At 35.8% G+C, this 18,139-nt stretch overlaps 3 protein-coding genes across 3 annotated transcripts in view; 2 read left to right on the forward strand and 1 right to left on the reverse strand.

The window, feature by feature from the left end:
* Window positions 1-463: 463 nt before the first annotated feature.
* LOC116298094 (neuropeptide FF receptor 2) lies at window positions 464-2,717 on the reverse strand. The gene is made up of 2 exons (XM_031706462.2): window positions 1,960-2,717; window positions 464-1,052 (listed from the first exon to the last, which is right to left on the reverse strand). The coding sequence occupies exons 1-2, from the start codon at window positions 2,663-2,665 to the stop codon at window positions 682-684; spliced, it is 1,077 nt and encodes a 358-aa protein (XP_031562322.2). The 5' UTR covers window positions 2,666-2,717; the 3' UTR covers window positions 464-681.
* A 2,295-nt stretch (window positions 2,718-5,012) lies between these two features.
* Window positions 5,013-6,696, forward strand: LOC116298108 (galanin receptor type 1-like). Its single transcript, XM_031706478.1, has 2 exons — window positions 5,013-5,736; window positions 6,302-6,696. The coding sequence occupies exons 1-2, from the start codon at window positions 5,013-5,015 to the stop codon at window positions 6,694-6,696; spliced, it is 1,119 nt and encodes a 372-aa protein (XP_031562338.1).
* A 4,182-nt stretch (window positions 6,697-10,878) lies between these two features.
* Window positions 10,879-18,139, forward strand: part of LOC116298092 (neuropeptide FF receptor 2) — a 38,181-nt gene continuing 30,920 nt past the window's right edge. The window contains exon 1 of the mRNA XM_031706456.2: window positions 10,879-10,939. The gene's annotated coding sequence lies outside the window, so the exon portion shown is untranslated. The remainder of the gene's footprint in view (window positions 10,940-18,139) is intronic.

Consider the following 18,139-nt stretch of genomic DNA (forward strand, 5'->3'; position numbering starts at 1 on the left):
AGCAAAGTTTCAGCTCAAATGAAAGAGTTTTAATTTTGGAGCGATTTTCGTCCAAGTAGCACTTTAAGCAAGAAACTGAATAAATTAATGTTAATTACCGTTACCGTTACCGTTTGTCTTTCTAATGCTTGTACTTGACTAACCTTTGGAGGGGGGCGTCTATTAGAGAGGGGCGTTTAAATAAATATATGAACGATTAGGGGAGGGCGTTTATGAGAGGTTGGACGTCTAATAGGTCATTTACGGTACATATATACCAAATTCTCTTGGGTATCCACGCAATAATACCTCCAATTTCTGTTACCTGTTACCTATCCTCCCCGCGCCCCATGGCACATGGGGCCTTTTAAGTCTCTTTTATTAGGTGGTACCACGGCGTCCCCCCTATATGGCGAATTTGCTCTACTTCTGGTTTTTGTAATAAACTTTATTATGGGAGGGGGTTACCAGCCCTCAGCCCAACCCCAACCTGGAGGACTTCAGTGGGATCGACCTGTCCGGCATAGGTGACCCTTCCTTGAGTACGATACACGACTGGCTACAAGTTCATGTTGGATAAAATAAAGTCAAGTCCAACCTTGGTACCATTGTTTAGGGACTTTGGGGATTTGGGACTAAATATGTCAGATGTGGACTCCGATTCTCCTCTAAGTCAATAATCAAGTATTTGGATCCCTGTCTTCACACACTCGTTACAAAAAAATAGCTGTTTGTCGTAGACTTCGACGACTGCCCCACAAGATTAACATTATCCCTTTCTTGATGAGGGGGACCTTGTCTTATCGAGGGCTGTCTACGGAAGGCTAGCATTTTCAAGAACTCTCTTCTGTAGTTTTGGTTCAGTAAGGCATAAACCACAGGATTACACGCGCTTGATGCGAATACTAACCACTGAAAAAACAGGATCGACGTCACAAGGGCCTGGGTACGAATGGGGCTGAAGTAATCGATGTAGATGAAGGTCACGTGATACGGAAGCCAACAAAATGCGAACAGGATTACGACAACGATGAGCATGCGTATGACCCGCTGTTGTGCGCGGTGCCTTGACTCTGAAACAAAGAAGATAAATAAGATGAAAAACGTCAAATACATTATTGAATCGGATTTAATCGATATTCATTCAAGAGATTCCTGACACCAAGTCGAGTCCTCCTAACGAGTTCTTAGCAAATTTCCAAAGAAAACAATATAAAAGTGGATGGACACTTTTTGCATTTTATTTCAAAACAAATGCAGTTGTCTATATTTAGAACTTTTCCCCAAGGATCAAACAAAATGTTTACTTTGATTATTCTTTATCTTTGCCTAAGCTATTAAAAATCCCACATCAAAAAATGAGATAAAAGATTGACACGACATCCTGTGACGTTCTAGTCTTGTTTGCTCTTCGTGCCTCGCTCTTTGAGGTCTTGTTTTACTTCAGCGTATTATTACCAGAATCACGGACCACTTTGTAAAACTTAAACTACTTGTATATCGTTTTTATTAAATTTTGACTCATAAATGAAGCAGAAAATTAAATTGCTTGCTTGTAGGCTAAAAAAACCGTTGAAACTGATAATGATAAATGAATATTATATTAGAATGTATATAGTAGTATCGATAAACTACAGTATAAATGCCTATTCTTTTTATTGATTTATCTATTCAACCATTTTCTCTTTGTCGTTGCTCTCCCCAAGAACTAAGATCATCTAGCGAGATTGCAGTAATACCTCTATTACCTATGGTATTGCTGTCAAGATCAAAATAGATTTAGATTGTCAAAATTTCCTAATTTGAGCTTTGAATCAGACGGATATGAAATCATGTTAGATGATAGTTGTGATACTCATTTCACAATCAAGGAAAAAGCTATTCATTTTGCCTTTAAATATAAATTCTGACCACAAACCTAATGAAACAAAGGGTTAAAATATCAAGCTAGCTACGGATGTGACTATTTTTACTGCTTACCTTCTAGCGAGCTTGAGATTGACGGCATCCGACTTAGTGATTGCGCAATAACAAAATAGAGAATCGAGATGGCCATCAACGGAAACAAGTATAGCACGAGAAATAAAATCATAGTGTAGGCTTGTCTAGAGGCAAGGTTTGGCCATACCTCCTCGCATAGTATGTACTCAGTGCCATTTTGAGCAACTATTAATATTTTACAGAATATTAGTAACGGCATTGGAATGATGATTGAAGACACCCAGATTAATACTATCAATTTGTAGGCTTCTTTTAATGTTATCTTTCTTCGTTTAAAATGAACGATGTGCCAGTATCTATCGAGAGCGATCCCAAGTAAAGTTCCCACCGAAGCGCAGAGCGTCAGCCCCTGAAGGAATGGTAATACTTTACAAAGCACCTCACCAAAAGGCCATCGCCACAAGTGGGCATAAGTAACAACACTTGGAATGTTAAAAACTGCGACCAAGAGATCAGCCAGTCCGAGATTCGCGATTAGAACATTCGTGACTTTTTTCATGTGTGGTTTACGCACGGCTAAGATCACCATGGAGTTGCCAAACACACCAAAAATGAAAAGTACCGAGTATCCAACTATTCGAACGATCTTAGTTGTCATGCTTTCTTCTTGGGAGTCTCCTGAAGAAAAATGAGTAACGTTGGTCGTAGGAGCTGAAAATAAAGATGGCGTCGTTGATGTTTCCATTCTTAAGGAGAATGTCGTAGAATCGTAAGAACTTTTTAAAAAGAGTAAAAAAATGTCAAATACCAGTTTTTAGTCAAAAATATTTTGTTTTTGACTGAGAAGCCTGAGAATCGTTTAGCTTTTTTATGTTATTTGTAATCTATATACATAAAACGAAGCGGAAGTTTTTCAGACGCAATAAACAGATTCACTGTTGAACCAGTTGGTGCAAGCAGGATTTATTCCATGGAACAGACAATATGTCATAGCTTGCGTAAAGATATGGCTCATCTTATTACGAAGATTTTGATGTCTTAATAAAAGTATTGTTTAAACTAGAAGTAGGACGGCACTTTTATGAAATGACCTGTTTAAAAGCTTGAATTACTTCAACAAAATGGACATGGACAGGCCGAGATATCTTCTCTTTTGATGTCGTCGTTTTTTGTCTTAGACAGCTTGTCAGGTCTTTCAGGTTTTTTAATTATCTGTATTAAATCTTATATTTATAAGTTAGATTTATATTTCTTGATTAACCTGTTATAATGTTAACCAGTTCCAATGCCTAAAATCATGTAATGCATATGAATTCCGTCCGGAAAAACAATAGCTAGGTCCCAGCCTCTCTCGGCTTGAAATTAAACAATAAGGAAATTATATAGGAACAAAAAGGCGGACAAAGATGTTGTCCTGCGATTTTGCTTGATTTTCTTGTTTTCTTTGTTATTCAGCACACTTTTCTTATCCTGTAACCCATATTTTTCAGATTCCAGATTTGTCCAGATTTTATTTTCTTCTGGGAGTTTTATCTTAACTGGGCAGCATATGTGCCCGGTACTCTCCCATCTTCACCCTCTCAGTCTGTCATATCTTTGACTTTCCTCCTCCAGTGACATTCCTTTTTCCTCCCGTACTTCATAATTTAATTGTCTCCTTCCATTTTTCCTTCCTTTTACTTCTCTTTCCTCTCTTCCCTTTCCACAAATGTTTTCTAGTAATTAACATTATTATACAATTCGTACACTGAGTACGAAAGTCCTAGACTGCAAATACAGCAGGGGAAAGCCTGGAGCGAGCACAATGTCCACTAGATTATAGGTTGTTAGGTTAGTTTGTACATTAATAAACGGTTAATTTTTGAAAACTATTTCAAAGAAAAAATCATTCGTTTTAAAGCTCCCTTTAAAAACAATCCGTATGATAATAAATAGCTTATTAGACATTTCAGAATGCAATTACCTGTGGGTACCTTTTCTCTTCGTTTTCGAAAAACCATCCAACGAAACTGTATTCAAAAATACCTAATCAAAAATTAGACCCGCCAAGTCAAGTCCGTATATTGCAAACCTTGCCCTCTGATTGACTGAGCCACTAGTGGTCTACCACTAGTGATATACCACTAGCAGCGAAAAATAGCGGTTTTGAAAACCAAAACAACGCAAAAATGAATTATTTTAAGCTTGTAGTTTGTATTTATTTATTTATTTGGCCTATTGGTACTTTTACAATTATAAGCTAATAGAGGATTCCTATTTTTTTTAGCAGGAAGAAGAATAAACAGAATAAAACCCACAACTTCGCGATTTGTTTTCAATCTCTATGACTTATCTTTCATGATGTCGCAGCGGCTTACCTAAAAACAAAGAATCTTCAAAGCAACACAGAGTTACAATTAGTTCAATGCTAAAAGACATCGTTTTGAACACGCTCATATTTTGAATAAAACTTGCTCTTTGTTCTAATGCTCTGTTTAACGTTTCACTATTATAACGAGAGCAATCATGAATTTGACAGGTTTTCCACTGAAACAATCTGCAAGATCCAAGCATGGCACCCCTCTTCCCGAACCAAACACCGGTACGGATACACAACATTATCTAATTTTAAACAAGAGGTTAAAAGTGAATAGATAAGCCTGTTATCATAATTACTATCAGAATGACATAACAGGACTGACCCTTCGTAGGCGATAAGAAAGCATTATTAGGATATTTCATGGTCGCGCTAAGATACGGATTTTATCATCGAGTGTTGGAGGTGATATCTTACGAATAAACAAGAGAAAATAAAACAGATACTTCATCAATGATTATATATTACATTGAATTTATGCGCGCGCAGGGAAAATATTGTTCCACTTTGTAAACAAAACTTTTCTTAAAACCAGAACTTTTTTTTTTTTTTCTGATCTAACATTATTTTGATTTATTTTGGTTATTCAAAGAATTTTTTATGCATAGAATTTGCTGAAATCGCGCGCGCTATTCGAATCGATAAAAAGCGAATCATCTATTATGACGTCATTCATTATGAGTCATGATCGCTGAAACGTGGCATCGTGACAATGTGAGGATATTTCTCACTTGCGATGGAGCTTCTTGCCAACTGCTCTCTTGCTAACTTTACTTTTATTGCTGTCAATGAAGCAAATTGTACAAATTCTTCCAATTTTCCTTTCATTGCTCAGGAATTCAAAGAACCCGAAGTCGTCCGATGGCTGCGCATTGTTGCCTATGGTATGTTATTCCTTTCAGGAGTGGTAGGAAATCTGATGGTTGTTCTGGCCTTTCGACAACCAAGGATGAAGACGGTACCGAATCTGTTTATCACAAACCTGGCCATCGCGGATGGAGTTGTTTCTTTAGTTAATGTACCACTCGTAGCACTCCATGCTCACCTATCGTACTGGCCATTTGGGAACTTCTTGTGCAAGCTTCTTCCATTTTTGCAAGGAGTTTCCTTGTCGGCATCCATTGGCACCATGATGGCGATAGCAGCCGATCGATACAAGGTTATAGTTCATTATGAGTTGCCCAAGCTGACTCTAATGCGGGCAAAGTTTTGGATCGGTGCTATTTGGTTGGCATCATGTGTTCTTCCATCTCCTCTTTTGTATTACTCTACAACTATTCAAGCTCCTGTTAATGGTGTAATGCGATCAAAGTGTACCGAGATATGGCCCAACCCCACAGCAGTAAGGGTCTTTTCTCTTATGATATTTTTGTTCTTGTACTTCATTCCATTGGTTATCATATGTGGACTGTATGGCCTCATTGCACGAGCATTCAGGAATCTTCCAACTGCCCAAAAAGGTAAGATATTATGACTCAATTCATTGTTTGGAGTAAAAGGATCATGATATGCAACTACGTGGCATCTCATCCGCACTAAGCTTAATACGGGCTTCAGGGTTACTAATAGAGCGGATTTTATATGGCCGTGAAAACAGGGGTTAATAGCGGTACTTACTTGTAAGAACGTGGACATAGAATAAACAGTGACGTTGCCCACGGTCATTAGTTCCTACAATCCCGTAACGTGATCATCACGAGTGCTGTGCCTAGTCGTAATTCTCTTGAGCACATTTCTTGTTCCTTTTATTGAGACAGGAAGAAACGTTGGGAATTCTTGTGACTCTGAAACAATACGTTGTCTTCTTGTTAGTAAAACAAAATCCTTATAGAGCAGATTTTGTCATCAAAGTCATCAAAGCTAAGACAGGGTATTTCATAACAACTTTATTTGCCAAAACATATACATAGAACTAGCGCTAAAAGGGTGTTGACAGGGAGGAACTAGATTCCCATGAATGAATGAACTGAATGATAACATCTGTTTTAACCAAGTTTGTTTATAAATTCCTTTTCTCTTCACCAGTCTCCCATAAAGCCCAAAAGCACATAATCCGTATGTTTAATGTAGTCGTCTTCTTCTTTGCACTCTGTTGGCTTCCCTATCACGTGCTATTTCTATATATGGACTACGCCATGGCAGAGCTGACGAGCACTATGCTATCATTGGTTCTCTTTACCCAGTGGCTTGTCTACGCCAATAGCGCCTGCGATCCTATTTTGTACGCGGTGTTCAACACAAATTATCGACGTCAGTTCACTCAGATGCTTAAATTTTCCTGCAAGCGTGACTATTCGGTTAGTAGTACGCATGCGTATGCACTACAAGATTCCAGGATTGTTATTGGACGACAGGCATCGTGCCCTGTCCCTTGTAGCATTGCTGACAAAGAGCAAGAACCAAGACGACCAACCATTTAAGACAAACAAAAAACTACAGGGACGCAAATTAAAGCTACATATGCTAGAAGCCTCTCTAAAAAGCTAATTTTTGACCATAGGATCTAGAAAACTGAGGCTATTTTATCTTATCTTTCTTCACTTTACTATTCTATTTTGGTAAGATTTTCTAAAGTCAGCTTCAGCGCTAAGATAGCAATTTATGAAAGCCCGATAAAATAAACTAAAATGCTGCCACTATTTTTCCCTTAAATTTTCGTATCAAGTTTTAGTAAAAACACACAGTCACAAAGTCAGGTCTGGAATCAACAAATAAATAATATTTTTTGAACTCTTTGAATATGTTGAATGCGATTTCGAATGTTGTCGCGTGATTTGGGATCCACCCCTTCTAGACCCCGTATAGTTTGATTGTGCATTTATGCCAGTTGTATTTAATTCGTAAGCCATTAAAAAGGAACGTCTTAAACTTGCTATGGATAATTAGGAAACAATTAAGTTGTGATAATTGCTCTACGCAAAACCTTCTTGTATAACTATACCAATACAAATAACTGAACGTTCATTTAGTTACTTGCGCACAATTTTCTATACATAAGAGGGGGTTAGTAACTAGTGGTCACTAACAGATTCGATTCCTACACGCTCATTAACTGGCGTAAAGTTTTCCTTCAGCTGTTGTTTAGAGCGTTATTTGGTAGGTTTTGTGACGAACATGGCGCGACTTGTTTAAGCCGCCGTCTACAAGGTTGGCGTACCGAAACTCAAGATGTGCTAAGAGCGTGAGGCGCCTTGAAGGCGACAGCGCGCGCATGACAAACATTGGTCGCTTCTTTGTCTTTACTAGATATTTCTATTTACTAGATAAGTCTCGTCTGAGCTCAACGACATTTTTATTTCTAGATATGTTGTACTGAGAAATATTGCGCGCATTACAATAGATAGATTTTCCTTTTTCTTGGGAACCGCGCCTCTTTTACGACATATATGGATATATGGATATGCAGATTTTCTAGTCCTTAAAAAACCCAAGCCTTAAAGACAACCAGAAGAGAGAGGTCATTGAGTCTCCTTTGTCTGAGAGCGGTATTAATTTTACTAAATCCGTATATGGAGAGGAACTAAACCCGATACAGATAAGAAAACTCAAAGAAAAGCTCTATGGTGAGTATACATATTAACAAAAAGTGAGCTAAACCCTTAAGAGGCTATGTCTGTAAAAATCAAACATCTAGCGGCCAAGATGAAAAAATCGATTATTTTCATATTTGGTCCAAAGATGTAGAATACCATCCCAATAAACGTACTGATGTTCATTTTGAATAATTTCACTTTTATTTTGAGAAAATCGTGAAAATCGATTTTGGCCGTCGGTGCCCTCATTTCAGCCTAAATCCGAGGTGAAAATGGTAGGTCTGAGAAAGGCGCTCGCGTTTAAAAATGAAGCAAACTAGAGAAGATCTGTTTTTGGAATATGGTAAAGAAAAGATTAATGATTATTTTAAGCTAGAAATGAATGGGGAAACGCGTTCTAATAAGCGAACAGGAACGTTTTGTAAACTACATTTTTCGGGTTCTCAAATATTTACTTCTAAACTTCTTACTCTTTTCTACTCCTCAGCAAGGAACTGTACGTAAAATGAAGTCACCCGGCCTCTGCTGAAATGCCAGTTGGATTAAAGGTAAATTACGCATTACTGTCTAAGTATCATACGACGAGCAAAAACTAAAGAAGCCGAAATTCAGTACTAGGTATGAACAATAATCAAGCAATTTATTTTTTAGGTAGGATCTCCCGGTGTTTTTTAGTCTAAATGTCCTAAATCTGGACATAAATGTAAGTCTTTTTAGAACTCTGAAGTTATATGGGCTTGTTTATAAGTGTCATATAGATCGTGCCGACGCGTGTGTTTACATGCTTGCTTCAAATTATAATTTTTAATAAATAACAGCATTTTAAACTAATGTCGAAAAAGAGCAAAAAAATACAATTTATTGCTCAATATTCAATCGACAAATAATAATATCAAAACAAATGTCAGAACTGAACACCAAGAAAATATATTAAGCATATATTTATGTCTGCCTCGAAAAGGTTTCGTCGGATGCCGAGCTCAAGCAACGCAAATTTCTCTGAATTCGAGAGTTTCGTATAAAGCGCTCATTGAATAACCCAAGCTGAATTTTACATATGATTTTGCTGAACATTCGAAGGTATTATGGCTGGAATTTCAGATAAATCCGAACACCCGGTGCACATGAAAATGCGCTTTGCAAACTAAGGGTGAAATTTAAATATTTGAGAACCCGAAAAATGTAGTTTACAAAACGTTCCTGTTCGCTTATTAGAACGCGTTTCCCCATTCATTTTTTAGCTTAAAATAATCATTAATCTTTTCTTTACCATATTCCAAAAACAGATCTTCTCTAGTTTGCTTCATTTTTAAACGCGAGCGCCTTTCTCAGACCTACCATTTTCACCTCGGATTTAGGCTGAAATGAGGGCACCGACGGCCAAAATCGATTTTCACGATTTTCTCAAAATAAAAGTGAAATTATTCAAAATGAACATCAGTACGTTTATTGGGATGGTATTCTACATCTTTGGACCAAATATGAAAATAATCGATTTTTTCATCTTGGCCGCTAGATGTTTGATTTTTACAGACATAGCCTCTTAAATGAAAGATTTAAACTATAATTCGATTGCGATTATGTACAAAAGTCCTTGAACAAAAGTCTCTAGGCTTTGAACCATGATAAGGTTTTATTGGTTTGACTTTTATTCTACAACTGTAGTGTTTTATTGATGATGCTGTGTAATAAAACTAACTTTCTTCAATAGAAGCTTAAAGCTTTGAGGCGATATTACATATCGTATATTTCTGCCGATGATTGATTTTTAATTTGGTCATCGCTGAGGGAGTTAGAAAACACTTCCAACTTCAAACAACACAGTGTAAGCCTGGCGTCGAATTCAAGATAAAATCTTAATTTAATTTGACAGGCTTAAATATGCGGTTGTTTGTGATATTAAACTTTTGTTTCATTAGAACTTTTTACAGTATTTACTTGCTATAAATCTACTACTCTCAATCATTTTGTTAAGAAGCACTGATAAAGAGGCTGTTTATCACTTTTTTTTCTTTTTGATTTATGACAAATTAAATGACGGCGCCTGCGCCATAAAGGTCCGACCATTCATCAATTTCCATACGTCGATTCACTGGTCAAACACAAAGCATTCAGTCGGGGTTGCTACGTTCAAATTTGAATAATCCTTTGAAAGTACCTTATCGCCTTGCTTGAGCGAGGATACAGGGTGACCACCAGATACAGGCTGACCACTAGATACAGGGTGACCACTAGATACAGGGTGACCACTAGATACAGGGTGACCACTAGATACAGGGTGACCACTAGATACAGGGTGACCACTAGATACAGGGTGACCACTAGATACAGGGTGACCACTAGATACAGGGTGACCACTAGATACAGGGTGACCACTAGATACAGGGTGACCACTAGATACAGGGTGACCACTAGATACAGAGTGACCACTAGATACAGGGTGACCACTAGATACAGGGTGACCACTAGATACAGGGTGACCACTAGATACAGGGTGACCACTAGATACAGGGTGATCACTAGATACAGGGTGATCACTAGATACAGGGTGACCACTAGATACAGAGGGCCACTACTCTACTCCGTTCCTACGGTTTTGGAAAACAATTTCCACTTATTGATGTTGGAAAAATATTTTCTTTAAAATCATGTTATCATGGAAATGCTTTAACGAAATTGAACAGATGCTTTAATAAAAGTCCTCATATCGGTCTCGCTTTCAGCGTGATTACATTACTAACTCACCAAACATTGAAACATAAGTTATATTTGCTTAGCATAAGAGACAACACGCTCAGAACCAAAAAAATGTGTTTACGTATATGAAAAACCATCAAATCTACTAAAAACCGACGAAAAGTTAATCTAATCAAGAAAAGCTGCTGTTATCGCCATAACACTATATTATATCTCCTTCAGGTATATTTATAAACATTTAGTAATTACTGTCTCCTGATATCGGCAGTGCATATAAACACTATCGGATAATCTTTGATCGCCGCCTGTTCGAACTAGGTGAGTCATTTGCGAGTAAGCCGGGATGTAATGTACCACGTTTTCTTCAAAAAACAAGATAAAGATACGAAGAGCACTTTGATAAGCACTTTGAACATCTGGGATATATAATCTGGTGAGTAAATACGATTGGTTTGATTTTGTGTTTTAGTTTTCATCTTTCAGATGGAGAGATTTATCGATTCGCAAAGAATATTTTAATTTTACTAAACGATTTGAGGATTTCCAGTTCTTATTTTAAGAAATATTTAACGCTAATACCATAAAACAAGCTAACATATTATGGGAAAAAAAGACTTGATCAAAAGCAGCCCAGTAGATTTACTAAGACTGAGACAGACATAAGATACGAGGTGTTCTACTTTAGGAAAATTAAAGATTATTTAAATGGGATATCGCTGAAACCAAAAGTACAAATGAGAAAGAGATGTATGTAAAGCTAGTTTTATAAAAATTCAATTTAAACAAAACACAAAGGGATAAAGAAATAGTGGACATATTTCAATGAATAACATGCAATGTTGTTTGTGTGTCCACCGTCTTAAAAAAAATTATCAAAAAACTAAAAACAAATTAAATCTCGTTTTTCTTAAAGTAAAATTACACAAGGTGATTTATACCAAGTAAGATTCCTGAGACCATTTCGCTCTGCGGTTTTTACTCTTTACTTGGATTGTCTCGTGTGCACCATTTTCAAGATTTAAAGGATTTTTGAAATAAGGTTCGATATCCGTAGGTAGTTGTGGTTGCTGTTGCTGCTACTGCTGCTATTGTCATTATTTATCGTCGATTTGCGGTTCCATTTGAAGGTACTTAATTCATACAGCATTTTATATTTTAAAATAGGGCAAAAACCTCAAAAATATTTCGTTAATTATTTTGTATGAGTTAAGATCATATCTTCAGCCCTCCGGTTACAATTTCAAGCTCCACATATTGACTTACGTCCCGATGAAAGCAAATTCTCACTAAGAAACCGCAAGCTAGCCCCATTTAGACAAATGCACTTTTATAGTGTTTTGGTAAAATGCCGATTTGATGAATTCCGAAATCAGAAAGAAGTAAAGAAAGCACATGTTTGGACGTGCTAGACTTTTGGAAAGTGCTGAAGGTAATTGATATTACTTGATATCCTTGGCTGAAATGGTTTTCAACATATCCAACACGCAAAAAAATGGAACTTTTCAGTAAGTAATAACGAGAGATCTTTGAACTAGTTGGTAATAATCATGTTTGACAACCCGGTACAGGTGTTAGACTTACTGTAAGACTTTGTTTGAGTAGAATGAAGTTAGAATGTTTCTTAACCAAAAAAACATGCGTGAGTAATAAGGCGTTTAAGTTCAAAAATAAGCGACATTGTATGGCATGGGAAAAGCCAGGAAGAAAAAAGGTATGAAAACTGAAAAATAGTTGAAGACAGACAACAACAAAAACCAGAAGATAAGAAGACAGGAGGACCAGAGAAGAAAAATGACAAAAAAAGAACAAAAGAAACAAGAGTATGGAATGTGATGAGATAGATAGATAGATAGATAGATAGATAGATAGATAGATAGATAGATAGATAGATAGATAGATAGATAGATAGATTAGATAGATAGATAGATAGATAGATAGATAGATAGATAGATAGATAGATAGATAGATAGATAGATAGATAGATAGATAGATAGATAGATAGATAGATAGATAGATAGATAGATAGATAGATAGATAGATAGATAGATAGATAGATAGATAGATAGATAGATAGATAGATAGATAGATAGATAGATAGTTTTGTCTAAAGCAGAGCAGAGCAGCAGAAAAAGGCAAGGACGGCAACATTAAAAACTGCGAAAGAAACTGTGAAACGTATGGATTTCAATATTGAAATGAGACAAAAATAAAATCACTAATGATTCTTGCGGTAAAGTACAATATAGTACATAACTCAGTAGAATAACTTCCTCTACGCCATTGTAAATCCCCTACTGAGGTAGAGATCACATTTCAACAGGTAAAAGAAAGTCCCGCTTATATAACCATAAAACATGCGAGCCGAAAATACTAGAACACACAGAAGCCGGCTTCAAGGTGGCGCAGGCCTTGAGGCACGCGCGCGGTACATCAGAGTATACTCAATCAACGAATATGGAGGTATATAGGAATTGGAATTTCACAATTGCATACAACAAACAGGGAAAATACTGACTCTTTCTATTTGCTTTTTTTCTTTTCTTCTCTTCTCTTCTCTTCTCTTCTCTTCTCTTCTCTTCTCTTCTCTTCTCTTCTCTTCTCCCCTTTCCCTTCTCTCCTCTCCACTCATTTTTTTTTAAGTTCATTTTTCCTTCTTTTGATCTTTTTGCATTCAAAATAACCAAAGCCAATTTCCAATATCCAATTCCAACTCCAATTCCAATATATATGACTTGAAATTTAATCTACGGAGTTTCAAACAAACCAAGATAGATATTAATTTCCTTCAAACGATAACAACTTTACGAAACAATATCAAAGACACAACAAATACTGTGTGAAGAAATTGAAATTAAATTGCCTTGTCGGTAGATACCTTATATTTTCAAAGGAAAAATTTATTTTAAGATTAACATAGGAAGCAACTAACTGGATTTTTTATTGGACGACAAACCAAAGTACAAGCTAGCTGGTACAAACTAGAATAATAATATATAAATGTAGAAAACAGAATGAAAATGTTTTAAAAAAGCAATTCCCAATAATAACTAAGTTTTTTTTTTTTTTTAATTATTATTATTATTATTTAAATATATAAATTCTTTAAGTTTGCTCCAAGAGCTCTCATTCGAGCTCATCTAGGGAGTTCACTTGAACTAGTTTTTTGAAGGTGTAGTTCAACATTGATATTGAAAGGAAAAGAAAATTCTGCAGATATTTCAAAACTCCAAAGTAATTAATTGTTTTAAAACTTGACATAACGAATACGTTACGAATAGAAAATTGGTTGAAAAACGAAGAAAAGAACTGTTTTTATTATAAATCCAAAGAAATCAATACAAAAAAAAGTAGCAAAATATATATATGATTGTTTCAGCAAAAGAAATAACAGTATTTGAATGAATATCTAGTCAATGTAAAGAATAGAACCACCGTTATATTAAGATGTGCTTAAGTATTCCTCATATACACACATTACATTTTCTTCTTTTTCTAAAAATTTGATATAACTTATGAAATATTGTAAATGTATTGTAAATTTATATGTGTGTGATTGTAATGTATTAATAATTATTAGCATTAAGTCTTAAATATTTGTAACAGCATATAGACGCTAATAATGTAAATAAACTAAACTAAACATAACAAAATGATGAGGTGCATAAAAGGAAATATGTTTATTTTGATATATTATGAAGATTTTAAATCTAAAATGATTTGAAATTATGATATTAATCAAACAAAATCAAACAAAATGTAATCTAAGTAAATCTAAGTAAAACTATTTAAAATGTAAGAAAAATACGAGCTTTTGACGCAAAGCGCGTCATTATCGAATCAAAGAAGAGACGAAACCTGTTACTAAATTATGATCTCTAGCAGACATGTTTCTTACATGTGTTTTGACAATGAAGAGACGAGATGTCTCCACCATTATATTTTTCAGGCAACATTTTGTCTATGTTGACATTATTTACAAATGAATATAAAACATATCAAGGTTGGTAAGTAACATGCAACTTGCAACATCAAAATCTTCACCAACTTTTTTTGAGATACGAAAAAAGTGGCTTGATGAATATGTGGTGCGTTTAAGGGACAAATCATTATTGGGCATCAGCAATCAAATAAGAAATTCCTCATTTATTTATTTATTCATTTATTCATCCATCCATCCATCCATTCATTCATTCATTCATTCATTCATTTGTTTGTTTGTTTGTTTGTTTGTTTGTTTATTTATTTATCTCTTCTTTTTCTTCTTTTTCTTCTCCTTCTTCTTCTTCTTCTATTCACAATTTAAACTAAACCTAACAAGGCTATTGACTGCATAGTTCTAATGTTGGTGAATACGATCAGCGAATGGTCACAACTTTATGAACATTTTCCAAACTGTACTTTGATTGTCTGCACGTCATATTACCTATGTTGACATTATTTACAAATAAACATATCAAGCTTGTTAAGCAACATGCAACGGGCAACATCAAAACCTTCCCCAACTTTTTTGAGATACGACAAAATGATGCTTGATGAATGTGTGGCACGTTTAAGGGACAGATCATTATTGGGCATCGGCGATCAAATAAGAAATTCCTCAATTCAGATTAACCAATCAGTTAGCAGTGTTTGTAAGCAAGTCTTTGTACTTTGCTGTACAACTGCGTTATGCCGGTTTTAAAAGAGCCTGCACACAATGGTGGTAACTTGTGCTGTTTTAAACATACCGCGTGCAAAGCTATAATTCTGGTAGACCACTTGCAGTTCAATATGTCTGAGTAACTTCCTCTTCATAAAAAGAAATAAACAGAAAATTTGAAGAAAAAAAGTGTTGAGATAGGGTAGGAGATATGACTACGATCCCATTGGCCAATAAAACCTAAGATCATAGGCATTAAGAGGAATTTTTTTTCAATAATGAGCAATAATGGCAAAAAGCGCCAAAAACTAGACTTTCGCACGAGTATTGATCCCAGTTTTCGTTTTGGGTTAACACTCAAAACCTTTTTTAAACAGTTAGAAATTGATGTACATGATAAAATGCCTGTTTGAAGCGGTATTTTCAATTGTACGAAGATGTTTTGTTGCATTTGTGTTAGAATGTTGCTTTGTCAGGCTTTTTCATAGAAAATATATTGGAAATAAGCAAATGAAGGCCTAAACCTCATTTTCGAATAAAATGTTTACTTTGGGTTAACACTTTGATTCCACTTTCATCGGTCATCTCCACTTACAAACAAGTTAAACTTTCTGAATAACAAGACTGATTTTAGCCTTGTACAACAGCCTTTCTGCAAGAAAATAGTTTTTGGCACTCGCTGCTTGAATACGAAAAGAATTCTCTCTTGATGTATATTCTTGAGTGTAAAAGGTCAATCTCGTACCTAGAGCCCACGTTCCTCATGGTCAGCACCGAGAAACGAGAGGCTCTGGTTGTAACCGATTTTCAGTTGGCTTCCGGTCCGTGAATTTCGATCCGGAAGTTTCAACTGCGCATGCCTTAATCACAGGTAACCTGATGTTTGGTTACCTTTGATCTTCAGGGATTCAAATTGTTTCAAACAAACGGTAATCAATTTTTGACCTTTTTAGCTTGAAAATAGTAGTTAAATTATTTATTCTTTGCCTTCTTATAGTTTATTTAGTAAATACTAAATACTAATTGCTTGTGCTATTTTGTGAGTTTTTAACGTTTTTTGAGTTCAAATCATCCCGACAAATGTAAGAGCGATCGGCCGCCAACTCGACTCGCACTAATCCTCGTGAAAATTTGCTTAAATTCCAGTCTCCTCATCTGCTTCGGGTATGCGAAAGATTGATTATCGTACCACATTCTAGCAAATTTTGAGTTCGATCCAAGCCAATTTAGTGCTTGAAAAATCCACTTATTTCCTGATATTTTGGAGTCTGTTAGCCATTTTATTTCCGGAACGACTCTTTTCTATTGTTTTCCCCCGGACCAATAGAATTGCTCAAAAAATCGGTTACAACCAGAGCCTCTCGTTTCTCGGTACTGACCAAGAGGAACGTGGGCGCTGGGTACGAGATTGTGTAAACGGTAAGCAAATAATCAATATTAATACTCAGGTGTTCAACAGAGGATATTTTTCATCCATGATTAGCAAGCCCTCTTAATTATTAATTGCTTAGATTAACATTTATATTAGAGGCATAGAATCTAGAAAACCTCAAAGACGATAAAGCGTAACTAATAGGCTTTCAAGTGCTACATATTTGACCAATTTCAAGTGCCTTTAATGTCAGATTTTCAAGTGCCTTCAATGTCAGATAGACTCTCATAAATGGAAATATGGTCAGTTTTAGCGACAACTTGATTAGAAAATGACAAAACGACATGAAGTAGAAAATAATTACGAAGGCTTATCAGCCCACTATGCTGAGCTTCAATGGGTTTTTTCGTAGGTCTCTCATGATAAAGATTAATCAGCCAGGTATTCAATAAATTGGATTAGTACGTTGTTTAAATATGTGTTTTGCTCGGCCACACGCTACAACCTTTTCTCTTGAACTGTATGGTTCCTCTTTGAACTAAACATCTATATTTATAGTCTCAGTCATAATAATAATATAATTATTATTATTATCTTTATTTACAATTTGCTTCAATTTTGCTTACGAAATCCTTAGTTTACCGAGTCCAATCCATGGGCCTTGGGAAAATAAGAATATGTTTACAATACGAGGTGTAATTAAGATAAAAAATAAAATAAATCAATTTAAAGGGAAAATAGAAATCAAGAATCAAGTAATCATGAGAGTTTTTCTAATGATGTGTGCAGTTCCAAGGAGAGAAATCTTCTGTATTTCTGTGATAGAGATGTCCCCTTTTAAATGGTTGACATATTGTTCTAGTCATTTGTGAATTAACCCCAGTGTCCCAATGAGAATAGGTATGGTTTTTGTTTCCATACCCCACATTTTTTTAATTTCTATTTCTAGATCTTTGTACTTTGAGAGTTTTTCTACTTGTTTTAGGGGCACATTATTATCATTATTATTATTATTATTATCTTTTTCTTTTTTTTTTTTAAATTATTATCTGTATTAGTTTCAGTCATTATAATACGACTACATGTAAGTGCATGGGTATTCATTTTGAAACTTAGGAAAAAAATAGGTAAATACGAGACTTTTTTCCTATGGTCTATTGTCAGACCGGGAGATTTTGTTATTCCAACATAAACGTCCTTTTCTCACATCGTTGACCGTATTATTTTTTGGATATCTCTGTTGATTCTTTTTTAAGTTACCCAATTTAGTTCTAAGAGAAAAGAGAAAAACGCGCAGTGCACACACAAACGCACGCGTACTCAGACGGACAGACGGACAGACGGACAGACGGACAGACGGACAGACGGACAGACGGACAGACGGACAGACGGACAGAGACGGACAGACGGACAGACGGACAGACGGACAGACGGACAGACGGACAGACGGACAGACGGACAGACGGACAGACGGACAGACGGACAGACGGACAGACGGACAGACGGACAGACGGACAGACGGACAGACGGACAGACGGACAGACGGACAGACAGAAGGGCTTTTTGAACCTAATTTGCAATTAAGATTTTAATATTTAGAATTAAAAACTCATAAATATTTG

Source organism: Actinia tenebrosa, unplaced genomic scaffold (assembly GCF_029948245.1).
Source record: "Actinia tenebrosa isolate PJP-AT-01 unplaced genomic scaffold, QUT_ActTen_1.0 PGA_scaffold16__25_contigs__length_10494907, whole genome shotgun sequence".
NCBI classification, from domain to species: Eukaryota; Metazoa; Cnidaria; class Anthozoa; order Actiniaria; family Actiniidae; genus Actinia; species Actinia tenebrosa.

Coding starts and splice junctions, on each gene's coding strand:
- LOC116298094 (XM_031706462.2), bottom strand. CDS start 2,665: ATGGAAACATCAACGACGCCATCTTTATTTTCAGCTCCTACGACCAAC. Junction 1,053..1,959: donor AATCTCAAGCTCGCTAGAAG/GTAAGCAGTAAA, acceptor TCTTTGTTTCAG/AGTCAAGGCACCGCGCACAA.
- LOC116298108 (XM_031706478.1), top strand. CDS start 5,013: ATGGAGCTTCTTGCCAACTGCTCTCTTGCTAACTTTACTTTTATTGCT. Junction 5,737..6,301: donor TCTTCCAACTGCCCAAAAAG/GTAAGATATTAT, acceptor TCTCTTCACCAG/TCTCCCATAAAGCCCAAAAG.